General features: G+C 36.1%; 1 protein-coding gene across 3 annotated transcripts in view; it reads right to left on the reverse strand.

The window, feature by feature from the left end:
- Positions 1–736: 736 nt before the first annotated feature.
- Positions 737–17,530, reverse strand: part of LOC105480803 (gamma-aminobutyric acid type A receptor subunit gamma2) — a 95,717-nt gene continuing 78,923 nt past the window's right edge. For 2 of the 3 annotated variants that reach the window (XM_071098108.1, XM_011739976.3), the window contains exons 7-10: positions 13,706–13,858; positions 6,952–7,157; positions 4,503–4,526; positions 737–3,162 (exon numbers count right to left, since the gene is read on the reverse strand). In XM_071098108.1, coding sequence (XP_070954209.1) covers positions 2,887–3,162; positions 4,503–4,526; positions 6,952–7,157; positions 13,706–13,858 — 659 coding nt within the window. In that variant the 3' untranslated portion in view covers positions 737–2,886. The remainder of the gene's footprint in view (positions 3,163–4,502; positions 4,527–6,951; positions 7,158–13,705; positions 13,859–17,530) is intronic. The other variant, XM_011739977.3, reaches the window with a different exon arrangement.

Here is a 17,530-nt window from a genome sequence, read left to right on the forward strand (position 1 = left end):
TAGAGTGATATAGAGTCACTTAAAGGCTTATATGCATAATGCTGGATTCTATCAGGGAAACTAGTTTGATAGGGTGAAGGGAGCATGACAACAGTGCATGGAAGGCTTTGGAAGTGAGGGAGAAAGCTTTTGACCATTTGTTGAGGGTCACTACATAGGTTAGCATTAGTATATCTAATTTATAACTGTTAAAATGGAGCCTTCTAGCTGGGCATGGTGGCATGTGTCTGTAGTTCCAGCTATTCAGGAGGCTGCGTCAGGAGGAATGCTTTAGCCCAGAAGTTTGCAGCTTCAGTAAGCTATTATTGTGCCACTGCACTTCAGACTGAGTGACAGAGGGAGACCCCATCTCTAAACAAATAAACAAATACATAAATTATTTTTAATGGAGGATTCTAAAGGCTGAATCGACAATTGTCTAACAACTGGTAAATAGTAAAGCTGGGATTCCAACTTTGTCTGGCACTGGAAGTAATGTTAACCACACCAAAATTCTTGAGGTAAAGAAGGCTTGAATTTTTACTTACTTTATTATATGTCTGCCTTTCTTCTTCACTCTACAGCCCACATGCCTCTCTTAATTTTTTTGAGGTGAAGCCTACCGCCATGCAAAACACAGTCACACAGCTCACAAATAAAGCTCACTGACAGGGGATTTGGGGAAGTGAGACAGGAAAGAGAGGTCACAATCTCTAAGACAAACAGTCCTACCAGACTACTGAGATGCCACCATGGATTAGAATGCAGCATTTTTATTGTAAAAGTCCACATGTTAGGCAATTCCCTTTGTGAAAAGGTTTCCAAATACATAGACAGGGAGCAGCTTATAATAAGTGTTAGATTATATATAATATATATTCATATTGCCAATACTATGCACACATTGGAAAGCTAGCTTTTTGTAGTGTCCCCATTACAGAACACATTTCAAGTTGACAATAACATGTTTCTCACCAATGAAACTTGCCAACAACTCTCCCAAAGAGTCAACATTTAATATATTGACAATTCAAAACAAGAAAATAATTCATTCTATTTACATTTGTTTGAGGTTATATACTGGAGCACTGATATATTAAAGGTTTGTAAAACTGGCAGCTAAATGTGTTTCAAGATTCATCCAGATGACTTGATGATGACTTTACATGGTTTTATACTGACAAAGCTGCTCTCTCTTCTATTCTTTTTAGGTTATCTGTAAAGTTATACTAGCTATGACTCAATTATAACAGTAATAATTTCCATAAAAATAATTAACAAAGGGTGCTATTTTAGAAAAATAAGGATTCAGGATGAGTACATGAAGATAGAGCTCAACTCATCATGTTTTAAGTCTGGAGAAACTGCTTTGTTTAATTACAATATAATCTAATGAGACCACAGTCATTGGCTCAACCTCTATGTAAGTCATTCCTTTTTGTTTTTTCGGTTTTTAAAATCTAATCTTCAGTACTTTTTCACACAGAATACTACATTCCAAACACTAGTCAGGTATGAATTTTGCTTGTTCCTGTTATAAGTTCACAAACAAAATTGTGGATGGGTAAGGACTGACTCATCCCCAAACCTGGAAAAATAATACACAAACTCTAATTATGCCCTAGTAGAGTCATCTCTATACACAAACATAGGACATAAATATTGTTTTGAAAGGAATATGGACTTTGCCTAAAATGAATTTTTGAAGATGAACATAAATAGCTAAAGTTCTTTGGATCCTACTGATTATTTTTACAAAATCAAATATCACTTGACAACACCTATGTGAGAAGATGAATCACTGGTTTCAGGCCAGCACAGAGATTTGCCAGAAGCATGTGAGGGCAATTCACTTCAAACCATATTTATTAAGCACCAACTATGTGCCAGGCACTATGCAAGGTGCTACGGACCCAAAGAGGAAATGACAAGGATTCTGCCCACAAGGCACTCACAATCACTAGAAGCAGATCTTGAGATGGAGAATAAGTTCTGTTATGATCTATCATCCTAAAAGGAAGAAAAAAATAGCGGCAAGCACGTACAATTACTTTATACTCTAGTTATGAAATTGGGCATATTTAGAGGTGGCAAATGTTGATTATTCAGTCTACATTTTACTTAAAGTGTTGTAATATGTAATACAAGGAAAAAATAAGCTGTTCGAATCTTCATGCATGAGGGAGAAGGCAATGAAAATTACTCCCTCCATTTCCAAACCTAAATCCTTATAATTACATTCAGGATTCTTTTATAGCCCAAGGACACAAAATAAAAGACAATAGGATGATAACTTCAATCCATTTATTTTGGATCTAAAGAGATGCATGCACTAAACTTGAAGCATTCTAAGTTATTGAAATATTTACATCATTGTACATGAATGTGGAGGAAATTTTCTTCCTATTTTGAGATAAAGGCGTAATAGATTTCTGGACTAGGCTTTCATATTTAAAGTGAATTGTGATTTTTCTTAAATGAGAGAGGTATTCTATTGGGATCAAATTTATCACAACTTGACCCGTAGTGAACATAGGGTACAGTTTTGGACCTTTTCTATCTAATTGCATTATGAATCTAGTAAGGATACCACCACTGTAAATAGTCAGGGCTTTCACTGTTTCATTTGCTGTAGCTGAAAAATATATTATTTGGTTTGAATGTTCTTGCTCTAATTTTACTTTGCCTTGCAGGTTTGAAACACAGCAAACATTGAAGTTCAAAGTACACTAACCAAAGGAGGGCTGGGCACAAACAATATGACATTATAAAATTTACCAGGTTTGGACATAGAAACAAATTCAGATCATTATCAACCACATAGAGGATTATTTAAGTGGACTTAGAACAGACATCTCTCCATGAGACTCAGTGAATAAGACCCATATCAATAAAACCCATACCTCTTCACAGGTAGAGGTAGGAGACCCAATAAACCAGATTAAACAGGCAGAAGGCAGTTGGGAAGAAGATCCGAGCATAGGAGTCCATTTTGGCAATGCGGATATGTATCCTCCCATGTCTCCAAGCTCCTGTTCGACAATCTTCAAAACAGCAGAAAAAACTGGCACAGTCCTTGCCGTCCAGACACTCATAGCCATACTCTTCATCTCTCTCTTGAAGGTGTGTAGCATTATTCATTTGAATGGTTGCTGATCTTGGGCGGATATCAATGGTAGGGGCCTGGGATGAGGGTAGGGAAGGAGAGGGATCAGTTAGTTGTTCTTGAGAGATCCTAGTGTGTTTTTCCACAATGTCACCAATGTGATGATGAATCTGAAAATGGGTACTCAGGAAATTGCTATGACATCATGATCTACAATGGTAAAATTGAACTTAGAAAGAGCACATTTGCAGATTTCAAATTTTGAGCTTAAGCAGTGCAGCTGAAAATAATATCATCAAGCTAATAGCTATAGCAAGGAGATTGAACACCAAAAGAACTCAAAGTTAAAGATTTAAATAAAACTACATGGAGTCTTATTCTAGTAACTATTAGATGTGAAGTTGGTTACATGAATGCAATTAATGGTGCTGCATGTGAGTAGAACAGATAAATAAAAATGCATCAATTTTGAAATCAAATATTGTGTCATGCTTAGTTATAGGCAAATAGAAAACCCGTTACACTGAGCAAATGTATTACATGTTGTTAATAGAAAATGTTAAAATCTATATAAATATGGAGTTCTCCTGATTTTATCCACAAAGGTATGGCTTATGTTTTAAAGCACTACGATACTTTTCCAAATATTCACCATCTATAAGCTTAAGAATGCCAACAATGTTTACCTACATGTGAACGGAAGTTGAGAAAAGAATGTTACTACTTGGCAAATTTCCTGCTAGACCAGTTAGTAAATTTCTATACAAGTATATGATACATTTAATGTTAATTTGGAAGATTTAGTTTTAGGATAATGTAAACAGAAATTCTAACATCATGGAATCAGCTATTATATTTAAATAGAAATCACATTGCAACATATTATGGTAGAGCCAACAGGCCCAAGGATCACTTTGGAAACAAGGAATGGATATTTTAACTCAAAGCCTTTCAAAACGAATATTGTTCTTATAGAACTTACAGGTAAAGTTCAGAAAAACAGAAATCATTAAGTTTACGAAACAATAATGAACCAATCCATTTTGAATTAAGATTTACAGAGTTAAATTTTAGTTTTAAAAGAGTACAAACTTAGTAGGTGTAACCAGTAAGACTCAATCCCATTTTCATCTGAAAAGAGAAAGCTCATTTTGGCTTTGATGGATAAAGCAGCCTTCTTTACCTATGACAGCTCATAAGGATTATAGCTTTTTAGCTTGGTGTAAGATTAAAACCTATGTGAATTAGTGTATAGTTGCTGAATCAACTCTAGAAGTCTATAGAACTTTCTCCAACATATTATCTCTAGTAGAATGCTGAAATATCTACTCATAAAACAAAATAAAACACCATGTAAGCATTAATAGTTAAATTCAGCAGTTGCATGCAGTGAATTTCCATTCCAAAAACATTATACCTTGAAGGAAAACATCCGAAGAAGCTTTGGGTGTGTAGACAGAAAAGAGAATTGCATTTGTTTTTAATAAAAAGGAGACAAAAAGAAAAGAAAAAAAAAGAGAGAGACAAGATAAATTAAAAATACATTTTGAAAACATAGTAAGTGAAATGAACTGAAATTATAAACACAGAAGGAGAGTTCTGAGCTTGGGATAAAGTATTTGCTTAAAGTGTAATTTTGCAATTACTAGTGAAATTTTTAATAAATTAATCTACAATTATTTGACTGAAGAAGCCAGAGTTGTTCAACTGTGAGGGAGTTTTCTATTGCCTGGTTCCCCTGTTTAAAAATACCATGATTCTATTTTCTAATTATCATCAAGGATAATTTAATAGGTGAGTCTTGACACAATTATCCAAAAGGCATATTAAACAGGAAAATAAACTTTCAGCTTCTCATTCCCAGTTTATTTTCTTGCTAGCTCTGATAAATCATCTAATTGCCTGAAAAGAAGTGCATGAAATTCTCAGGTAATTTCATTTTCTCAATTTTTTTTATCCTGTTCTCCTCTGCCTTGTCTTCTTCTGCCATTCCCATGACCCTGAATAAAGGAATCTGCCTCTATCTTTGCAACAAAATCCACTCTGCAATGGCCTAGCTGACAGAGAGTGCCAAGGGGCTTTTTCCAAAGGACTCATCAGAACTTGTTTGAAAGTCAGTCCTCACGTCCTTGTTATAGCTGGCAGGTAATATGCCAACTCTCAATAGAACCACCTTCTTGAGGGAGAGTGAAATGGAAAGTGAACAAGAGGGAGCAAACAAAAACAACACAACAAGGAAAATAAAACAAGGATAGAGAAAATGGAAAGTCAGAGAGAGGCAAAACAGACAGGGAAGGGAAGGACTGCATAAAGCATTGTAAATATTTGAGCAATTAAAGACAAGCATTTTTTTTTAAATCAAGAATAATGACGTTTCTTTCTTTACATGTTTCAAAATCTTACATTCAAATAAACACATTACTCTTGCAGTATTTCACTTGGGTTTCTGGAGCTGCATCGGAATACAACCTAGAATCAGCTAAATTCCCTCCTTAAAATTCAACCTCCAAAGTCTCTGGGTTGGATAGCTAGAGACTATTACGGCTCTCAAAGATGAAGACCAGGATCCAGGACAGTCAGGTGATTCTCTTTGCCCATATCTTGGAAGGGAATGGACCTTAACTTTCATGGGGAGTTCTATGAGCCAGTCACTTTGTTCAGGTGTGTAAATGGGTAACTATGTGCTCTCCTCAACACTCACAATAAAAAACAGTTGCTTTAGGCACTTGTGTTTGTGCCTCATCCTCACTATTTAAAGTTTGGTGGCAAGTAGAAGTCATCTTCCCCGTTTTCAAATCGTGACACTGAAATCAATCCAGGCTGGTAAGTGTATAAATCATCAAAATCAACTATCATCACCAACTACTAATGTTAAGTACATTCATGTGTCGAGTACTATGTAATATTTTGGGTTTAATTTTTCTGCCCTTCATTGTCACATTTATTTCTCATAGCAGTCCCACAAGACAAGTGTTTTTAAATTTTATATATATATATATATACACACACACACACAAATAGGCTAACTAACTTGCCCATATAATAGTAAATCACTTGTTTTAAAAACAAAAAGATACCTTTCGAGAATGAAACAAATAGAAATTCTCTAGTGACAATACACAAACTCCACCTCCACACATACACTAAATCATTTGCAAAAATATAGTCACCCTTGAAACTTCAAGGACCTTATAGCTTCCTAGTGGAATGCCTTAGATGGAAGTTTTAATTTAAAACATCAGTAATTTAATAATATTATCGTGGCCAGGCACAGTGGCTCACGCCTCTAATCCCAGCACTTTAGGGGGCTGAGGCAGGTGGATCACCTGAGGTCAGGAGTTACAGACCAGCCTGACCAATATGGTGAAATCCTGTCTCTACTAAAAATATAAAAATTAGCTAGGCGTGGTGGCGTGCGCCTATAGTCCCAGATACTCGGGAAGCTGAGGCAGGAGAATTGCTTGAACCCAGGAGGCAGAGATTGCAGTAAGCCGAGATCCTGCCACTGCATTCCAGCCTGGGTGACAGAGCGACACCCGATCTCAAAAAATCAGTGAAACCTGGAATAATAGCAACTAGAAGAAGGTTGCATTTCTCAACAATGGCTTTAGTCTCCACAAAATAAAGAGAGCAGGTAACTATATTTGCATAAAAATTCTGACAGAGAGAGAAAAATAGAAACAGACTTGAGTCTCCCTCAAGTAACTAATGACCATAAATGAATCATTATGGCCTGGCCAAACTCATACATTCTGTTTTCATCTTGGAGCCCCATTGCTGAGCCTTAGCCTGCAGATAGGCTAATGAAAACAAACTAAACCAAAATCATAAAAATTTCAATGGTCCCAATGGGAAATGATACATACAGGATTTTTCTTCTTTTTATCTTTGTCCTTGCTTGGTTTCCGGTTGCTGACAAAATAATGCAAGGTGCCATATTCCACCAAAGCAGAGAAGACAAAGATGAAACAAACAGATACAAAGAGATCCATCGCTGTGACATAGGAGACCTTGGGGAGCGATTTCCGGGCGATGGTGCTGAGGGTGGTCATTGTCAGGACAGTGGTGATACCTGAAGAGAGGTACAATAAATCAGGTCATGTGATTGCATAAGCAAGCTGGGTAACTGAGTCACTCATGAAACTACACTTGTTTCATGACTTCTGATGGGCAGTTTCAACAATGGGAAAGGAGATATAAGTGGAATTAATTCACTCTATTTACAAATATTTATTGCCTGTCTACTATGTATCAGCTGAAATGACAAACACTGATGACTAGATTTGGTCTGACCTTTATGTAACTTATATTTTAGTGAGAGAGATATACTGTGAATCATGTCAGCAAAGAAAAGTATAATGTCACATTATGGTATGTGCCATGGAGAATACAGGGATGGTGAGAATCTAGTTAGATGGAAGGCTCAGAGAAGACCTTTTTGAGGAGTTGATGTTTAAAGTAAAGCTTAAAATGTAAGAAGAAACTAACCTTTTGATTATTATTTGATTAAGGGAGGGTTCTGAGAAAGAGAAATCTTGTCTGTTCTTTAAATTTTTAGAAGACCTGGCACCTGGGGAGGGACAAGGGGCTTAAGATTATTTTGGTAAAAAGGAAGTTATAAAATGTGGCACATGCAGACAGTTTACATTTTGTTCCAAGTACAAGGAGAAATTATTCAAAGATGTTAAATAGAGGAGGTGGGTTATGTGTAAGTGGCATGCTCTGATTGATGGATTCTTTTTAGATTATTATAGGATTAAAATAAGTATCTCAGAAGTAACATAATAAGTAATATTTACTGAAAACTTCCTTCTGACAAGCGCAGTGATAAGCACTTCATATACATTGTTCCTTTGAATCTTCACAGCAGGTATTTTCTTTCTGAATGTGTAGATCAGAAGAACAAGGCTAAAGAACCAGTACCTCATCCAATAGTTGGTAAGTAGCAGACAGAACTGAACACAGAAATTACATGTCTGATTTCAAAACTCTTACTTTACTAATTATACAACAGCACCTATCCAAACCTGTCCTCTCCAGTGATTGTTTAGTGACAGGGAACAATGTCAAGACAACCTATATTTATCAACCAGAGAAGGACGAGATCCCTATGTAAAAGTTGTGTTATTTACACTAAAGGCAACATGGATTCAATATTCAAATAGGTTCTAGCTCTTGCTATAGGAACTTAAGTCATCTTAACACTCTAGGCCTCAGTTTTCTCATCTGTGGTACTCTTTGAAGGTCCACCTGGCTTACCATTCTACGATTCTAGTTCGGCATTTCTAATCCTGAGTGGAAGCATCTTTTTGCACTCTAAGAGCAATAATCCCACACCTTTACTAGGTTTTGTTATTTATATAATTTCTTATGGGGGACAGAAAGGAAAATAACGTTTGCATCGTTTAATGATGTGCAATCATGACTATTACTGCTAACCAAGAGACTTCTAGGGGACAGATTCTCCTGTGTCAAACGGAAGTGCTAGGGAAACTTCAAAAGAAACAGGTCGGGCCACACAAGATGGCTCACACCTGAAATTGCAGTACTTTGAGAGGTCGAGGTGGGTGGATCATGAGGTCAAGAGTTCAAGACCAGCCTGGCCAACATGGTGAAACCTCGTCTTTACTAAAAATACAAAAAATTATCTGGGCGTGGTGGCAGATGCCTGTAATCCCAGCTACTCGGGAGGCTGAGGCAGGAGAATCACTGGAACCTGGGAGGCGGGGGTTGCAGTAAGCTGAAATCATGGCATTGCACTCCAGCCTGGGTGACAAGAGTGAAAACTCTGTGAAAGAAAGAAAGAAAGAAAGAAAGAAAGAAAGAAAGAAAGAAAGAAAGAAAGAAAGAAAGAAAGAAAGAAAGAAAGAAAGAAAGAAAGAAAGAAAGAAAGGAAGGAGGGAAGGAAGGAGAGAGAAAGAAGAGAGAGAGAAAGATGAAAAGAAAGAAAGGAAAGAAAACAAGAAAGCAAGAAAGCAAGAAAACAAGCAAGCAAGCAAGAAAGAAAGAAAGAGAGAAGGAAGGGAGAGAGAAAGATGAAAAGAAAGAGGGAGAGAAAGAAAGAAAGAAAGAGAAAGAAAGAAAGAAAGAAAGAAGGAAAGAAGGAAAGAAAGAAGGAAGGAAGGAAAGAAAGAAAGAAAGAAAGAAAGAAAGAAAGAAAGAAAGAAAGAAAGAAAGAAAGAAAGAAAGAGAGAGAAAGAGAAGAAAGTAAGAGGTAGAGAGACTTGGAGGGCAAGAGAAGAGGAAGATACTGAGAAAAGCACCAGTGTCATACAAGAAAAGAGGTAAAGCTTTTACTCTCTAATAAGTAGGTAACTGGTAGAATATGCTTAGAAGAAAACTGAGAAAAGCAAAAACACTCTTGAAGAAAGGATAAGTAAGAGCAAATAAAATTGCTGTTATCTTCCTAATTGTTCAAGTCTTTATCTGAGCCATTTTTGAAGGATTTAGCTACATTTCCAAGAACCATGTGGTTCTCTTAGGTCATTTAAGTGTAACTTAATATGAAAGTTTCCTAAATATATACTGTGTTATGAAATTCCAGAGAGTGGAAAGACTAGTGTTGGTTGAAATAACGATAGAGGAAGGGTAGCCTTTAATAGAGGAAAGAGGTGATCAAGTGAACTACATTTATAAATACCATCGGCTCTTTTCTATATTATTACTGATTATGTAATAACCATTTTCCCTTTCTAGTCTGTATACTCTACGACAACAGAATCTGTCTTAATGCAGTGGACTGGGACTCAATAAATGTTTGCTCAATGAATGTGTGAAACAATTAATCAATGCATAGTATATACATGAAAGATCAAAGATGCTCAATCTACATTTGATAATAGGAATCCATAATTATGACTTTTGGGAGATATTTTTGATTGCAAAGAACAGTAGTTATTGATCTTTTCCTTTGGCCAGGTACTCTGTCAAGCAATTTCTCTCTATTATCTCACAAGATCCTCATAATGATTCTATAATGTAAGTATTATTATTATTATAGGTAACAAACACTGAGCATTGGAAGAATAAAAATTTGTTCAAGATAGAAAGTGGTAGAGATGAGATACAAACCTAGGCAGCCCGACATCAAATGCTGTGCTCTGAACCACAGTATTTTAGCTCCATAAATACATGAAAAATACGTGGAATGAAACGCCAGACAGATGGGACCTATTGTAGATTCCCGACTGGGGAGGTGCTATGGGTCTGGCATCTTCCATGTTGTCATGGTAGAACCTTAGGGAGGTTTGAGATCCTCATCTACAAACTGGGAGTGGTGGTGATAATGATGGGGAACCTTATAAGTCTCTTGTGAAGATTAAATTTAAAAATGTGTGTAAGGTACCAATACCTAGTAAAATCCCAATAAATATTAGGTTTTGATAGTATTTATTTTAGGAAAGAAAGTTCTATTTCTTAAACTAAAAAACATTTAATTAGGTTGTCTATGCATTAATTCATGTAAGTTCTTCATTGTACCTAATCACAACTGATATTTTTGCAGAGGACTGAAAAACTAAATTGGCACTGTGGCCTTCATTTTACAATCAGGCCTGAGGCCATACTTGACCCTTGACAAGTGAAAATGTCAGTATTTATAGTAGGTACTATAGATGAGTTAATTTTTTTTAAATGTGGCATGTGATAATTTGGAAGAAACAAATTCTAACATGCAAGTTAAATACTGATCCAGCAAATTGGGAAAATGTCATTTAGGCTACATAGACATTCATCACAGCCATGTAGAGGTAGACTCTTGAACAAATTCCTCAAGATATTTTCAGGGCTCTGCCTGGAGTCACAGGAAAGAGACTGCAGCGACATCAATAGTGAGAGGCAGAGCAGGGATGGTTTATATTGGCTCCTCAGCCAACAATAAGACTGCTTCCATTCTGATAAGTAAATAAGTTAGAATTCTCTTACCTGGGGTAGATGAAATATATCCATAGCTTTTACCAGTTCCTCCATTCTTGGCATGAAGTAAGCTCTTCAAGGATGTTACCTCACCTCAAATCAGTTGGGTGAAAAATACCAAATGGTATTTTCATTTCATTCATTGTCAGTACACCAGAAATACACCTCACCAACTACCACCTGGGAACCAAACTACATTCACTTTTATATGCTCCAAGATGATGGCTACCCATACTCTAGGACTCTGTGCTCAGAAAACACCACTATCTCTGAGTCACGTGGATAAATCCATCTTGCTCATCAAACAACATGGCCTAACTGTTCTGTGGCAAGACGCTTAAGGTCTGCATGTGCTTAAGGTCATCTCATTTAACTCTGGATTGTAAACACTGGAAAAAGTAATGGGACTCAGTGAAATCTAGAGCAGGGTTATAAAAGGTGACTGCACATTTGCATCACCTGGAGATGTTTTGTTTGCTTGTTTTTCAATCTTAACACCTAAGAAATATTCTAAACACATTAGATAAGCATTTCTTGGGGTTGAACTAAGGCATCTGCACTTCAAAAAGTCCTCTAGTGACTTAAATGTGCAATTAAATTTAAGGAGCACTGATCTAGAAAAGTGACAGCAAAGTTAAAATAGAGAAACTGGCTCAGCTCCGCTTCTCATCTGTACCTACAATTGGCCTTCAACAAGGCCTCCTACCCAGAGCAAACCTATGTCCCATCAGCTGAGGTGCAGATCTACTGTTTCCTTATGTTGTGACTTTGTGTATGTCATCAAACCTTGCAACAACTCTGCTTCCTTAGCTCAGCTCTAAACATTGTGATAATAATGATCATTACAGCAACTTCTACATGCAGGTGTTGTGAAGAATAGAAAAGACATAGAGAAAATATTGAGCATTCCTGACTTACAAATTATAAACAAATAGAAGTACCTGTCTGCAGTTTGCTCAAGGGCCTCTCGCTCATTCCAAAACTCACTCACTTTGATCCTTTCTTCCACCATAACCCTTTGCCAGTGAATACTCATTTACTGAGTGGGTTAAATGAGCTACCCAAAAATTAATGAGAGAGATTTTGGCCAGCAAGAATCCAGGCTTCAAGAGGAGAGACTGATTGGAAATCTCATCCTTAAAATGTTTTTGGGAAGTGGGTGGATTGGAATACATCAATGTATTTGCTCCATCCATTCATAAGTGTATACATTAATTGAACAATTATTTGAGGTACCAGTCATGTTCCAGGCACTGTACTAGAGATGTACAAGACCGACATTCTGACGAGAGACATAGAAGCATGTAATGCAGTATATATCCATTCACAGTGACGAGTAAGAGTCCTAAAGTAATAGGCTCAACATATTTGCGGTTTGTTTCAGCATGTAGCATTAGACAAGATATTTTAATTTTTGAGAAGTACTTGTAACACAAAGTACCACATATAACAGGAAAAATCAAAATAACTTTCTTTTGAAACAGATGGGAAACTAAATTAGGTTTGGAAGAGGACAGATATGCAAATGATGTCTTTTTTCCCCCACTAATCACTTCTGCCCTCAGCTTAATAACTTAGTACAGACCATTTTGTCAGAAAATGATTATAGTAGCCAACATTTCTGAGGCTTTACTTTGTTATGTGCAATTTGCATCAAATACTTTATTTAACCCTAGTAGAATCCAATAAGTTAGGTGCAGGAAATTATACATGTTTTATATATGAGGAAACTGTGAATTAGAGATTAAATGACATTCTAATGTTATACTAAATGTGGGATGTCAAACCCATATTTGTGGGACTTCAAACCCAATTTCCTAGCTATCACACCCTACTGACTCTTTAGACAGTCAGCAAGAGATGTGGTTCTAGGTTTAACATAGCTGATGAAAGGGTGTTGAATTTTATTCACCTCTCACAAGCTTTAGTTTCAGTTCAGGTTTTAAAAAGTTTCACGTGTTGGGCTTTGTTTTAGTCTGTGTGAGTCTTCTTCCCCACGGGAAGAAAAAGATGTGAAAATTCAAGACAAAGATGGCCATATATATTAGATTGAGCAAATTGCAAATAATCTTAAGAGTCGCTTTCTCTCCCAAAATTTCACAGGTAAATATATTTTCTCAAAAATATTTTTTTCCATGGCTCTTCTGTAAAGAGCCAATTACTTCAAATGTTATCCCAATAATTACTCATGTGGCAAATAGCCAAAAGTCAAAGGTGTGCTGGTAAATGTGTAACAATTAACTCTAGAAAATAGAAGGCCCTGATTTTTATTGTTTCCATGTTCTTAATATGTCCTCCTTGGCTGATTTCACATTATCAGTGTGACATCACCGAATACCAAGTTGGGAAGAGAGAAACACAATCAGTTTTCACTAGCTGGTGCAAGCAGCTTCAGCATATGACCCAGAGACCTAAACAAACACATCTGTTCATATTAAAACAGTTTTTAAAAACTAGTTAACTAAAATTTCTTAAGAAAAGTTACCCAAGAAAACCTATCCAGGTAACTAAGGAGAACCAAACTGCAAAAGTAGGAAACCTTAAACACTGTTTTAAAAAACGCCAATTCTCTTGAACATGAAACTAATGGTATTTCTGTGCAATTGAAGGCTAAATTGAAAGCAGATCAACATAGAAATGGAAGTAAAAATTACTTGTATTTGCCACTTATCTTGAGAAACTGCAACATAAACAAAGGTGTCTCACCTAAAGATGTTCTGGCTGGAACAGCATCCTTATTGATCCAGAAAGACACCCAGGATAGGACGACAATGAGTGTGCAGGGGATATAGGTCTGGATGGTAAAGTATCCCATTCTTCTGCTCAGATCAAAGTAGACAGACATAACCACATAATCTCCTGGAACAGGACAAAGATAGCACCATACAACCCTTTATCAATCACTGGAAAGCATTTTAAAATAAGCATATATTCAATGGTCATGCACACACATTTAAATTAAGAGTTTTCTACAAGTGGTATGTTGAAAACTATTTTTGCCCACTTGGGTTAAAAAACAAAAACGAAACACAACCTGAACTGAATCCTGACTCTTTTAGAAGCAATTTGTCTACTAGATGGAAGGAAACATTTTTAGCATACCGATATATTTTCTTCTTTCTGTGCTTTCTGACGTCCTCTCTTCCTACTTCACAAACATTATAAAAATGTTCGTTTGGTGAGGAGGGCAGGGAACAGTATTTCTACATTGTGCATATCTTGTCTGCAATTCATTCTAGGTTTTGTAACAATTTCCTCTTATTTCTTAGGACAAAATCTTTATCTATAAAAACCAGACAGGAATATCGTGGTGCTTGACACTAATAAATGAACATTTTACTCAGAATTTATAACTAAATTCCTATGATGTGACATTTTTTCACATGTTAATTGAATCATATGGTTTTCCTTCATAGCAGTTACTTTAAATTTTAAATCTTCATTCATTTGTGTGGTGATTTTTGCAGTATCTTTCCCCCTACTGGACTTTATCTGCGTGAGTCCACAAACAGTGCCCATTTAAGCCCACCATTGCAAATGCTAGTACTTAGCATTCTGCATGACTCCAAACAGGCATTCAGTAACATTTGTCAAGTAATTGTGCAAATGAATTCATGCCTTTATAAATTCTACAGATAAAATTCTCTAAAAATCAAGAAGATACATTATGGAACATTTGAATTAAAAAGCAAAATTTGGCTTGGCACAGTGGCTCATGCCTGTAATCCCAGCACTTTGGGAAGCTGAGGTGGGCGGATCACAAGGTCAGGAGACTGAGACAATCCTGGCTAAAAAGGTGAAACCCCATCTCTACTAAAAATACAAAAATTAGCCAGGCGTGGTGGTGTGTGCCTGTAGTCCCAGCTACTCAGGAGGCTGAGGCAGGAGAATGGCGTGAACCCGGGAGGTGGTGATTGTAGTAAGCTGAGATTGTGCCACTGCACTCCAGCCTGGGCAACAGAGCAAGACTCCTTCTCAAAAAAAAAAAAAAAAAAGGCAAAATTTATGTAAATAATCCAGAGAATATATTTAGAAAAACTACTAAAAGAATAAAGGAATAACCATGTAGCCGTGCATGAGAACAATTTATTGTGACACAGTTTGAAGTCTCTGACTTTTTAAAATCATGATGCATAAATTGCTGTTAAAATTCCATGTCGTTCATTTTGAATTATCCCAAGTAAAATTTTAAAGCATTTTAATTTTTAAAATCAGAAAATATACTACAGAAACACATCCCAGTTACTACACCTTTTTAAAATACTCTTAGAGAATATCAGTTTCAAATATTGTATCTGCACTCACAATGTGGGATGAATAAATGAGATAGCTTTTCAAATGTTGCTTTTTTTTTCTTTGCTAAATTATATTTTGCTCTAAAATGCATAGATAATTAAATTCAAATCATATCTTTTAGCTTGATTAGTTGGCTTTGTGCCTACGTTTCCCTACTTACATGCCTGATTTAATCTGATTTGAAAATAAGGTGCCCTAGAAGCCTCATGCAGAGAAGATTGACTTAGAGGGGTGAGTTACTACTACTCAGTCTAGTTTTTATTTCCCACTCTCAAGCTTTACCCCATACTCCGCAAAGCTGCTAAAATAGAAAGACCTTTACTGGATGCTCTTTGAGGGAGTAGACTGTCGCCTAACGTTGCATTGTTTCCTAAGTGGGGTTTTGAATGCCTCTTAACACTGCCTTTTGGTAGACTGTCATACAGTTACTTGTTTAAGTCAGACCTGGTTGATGTAGTGATCATGAGCTAGCACTGATCAGGGAATTTGGCTTCCAATGGGACACCAGTTTCCTCCCAGAGATCAATAAGTAGCAATTATTTAGCAACTGTGCCTAAAGACTTGAAGGTAGAAATTTTTTATCAATGATAATAGATTTTAGCTAATTCCCACAGCATATGCTTCTCTATGTTAATTTATTGAACATAAGCTATTTAAAGCCATAGAATTTCACAAATTAGTTTGGTCTTTGCCTTTGTCCTAATTTAGAATATAATAGACACAGGCTATGATTGAAGAGTAAAAAGATTTAATTTGAGATGACCTCTATTAACATCCATCTTTTTCTTTCTCATTTCTTTGATCAGAATACTAAAGGCAAATACATCCTCTCTTATTCCAGTTAGGAAAAGCAAAGTAATAAAAGAAGATTTTTCATTTAAATAATAATATTCAGGGGTACCTTTTCTCCTATTTTCCCAGTCCTTGAGCTTTCTGCACATTTTAAATGTGTTTAAATAAAAAATTATGAATTATAATGTTTTAAATAAAGCTAGACAATTTTAGTAACTTCTTTTCACCTTATCATGTAAGTGAATGAGGAGCTGCACTTTGGTATTAATGATCTGGCATTTTTTAATGTGAACTTTAATTTTGTCCAAAGTTAACAAGATAATTACCTCAATTCAATTCTCCACTTCCCTTTAGGTCAGAGTCTAAACTTCCATCGTCCACTTATCTATCAATTTCTATTATAAGGTAATGGCTTCTGAGCATCTCTCACCATTGCCAGCAAGTCTACAGCTTTTCTACCAGTGGATTATGGACTCAAACTTGAGAACAAGCCATTTAAAAGCCAGGCAGCTTCACGGTGACAGCCTGATGCCTGTCATATCTCCAAGGCTTCGTCGCTTTCTGTATTCCTAAAACCTCTTGGGCTAAAGAGCCTATAAAATCAAATCCCCTTAAAGTACCGCATCAGTGATTCCCCAAGCCCGAAAGGTTTAAATGCCAAGCAAGTCAAAGGTGGTTATTTCTGCCACTTCAGATTTATTCCTCCTATTGATTTATCCTAACATATGACATTAAAGTTATAGTATTTTATGTATTAGTTTCATTACTGCTTTGGTCTTAATTTAGAGTTTATAAATGAAGGCTATGATTGAAGAGCAGAGACATATAATTTCAAACAACACTCATTAATGTTTATCTTTTTTTGTGTGAAATACTTATGTCTAGTTTTAGGAAGAGAGTATCAATGTAGGGTTTTTTTTTAAAAGCTGTAGTGGTAAATAACCATACGATAGTTTTAAAATTTAATATTTAGTGGAGTGTTTAGGTTCTTATTTTCTACATGAAACTATCTCATCTTAAAAACTTGAAGATTCCACGGTAAAGAAGTCTTTGCCTCTATTAAACCCCTGACATAATAGAAAATAATTTTCAAGTTGCCAGTCATGAAAGCCTACTATGTGTAGACACTGGGCTGAATGGTTTGCATATATTATCTGTAAATATCCTAAATGCTTTGTCAGGATGGTAAAAAAACGAAGTATCAAATGCATCTTCATTTTGTTCCTCTCTCGCCATTCTTACTCAACTAAAACATAGTTGAATAAAGTATATCTTATTCTACTAGGTTAACTTTGAGGGCATAAATAGTGTTGTACTCTTCTTTACATTCCTTTCTCTAGCTCCTTTTTAAAGCCCACAGATATGTTTAATCACTGCTATGCACAGAGCAGTGTATTAGGTAATGTGGAGATTAAGACATAGGGGGCCTCATAACTGATTCTA

Source organism: Macaca nemestrina, chromosome 6 (genome assembly GCF_043159975.1).
Source record: "Macaca nemestrina isolate mMacNem1 chromosome 6, mMacNem.hap1, whole genome shotgun sequence".
Classification (NCBI taxonomy): Eukaryota; Metazoa; Chordata; class Mammalia; order Primates; family Cercopithecidae; genus Macaca; species Macaca nemestrina.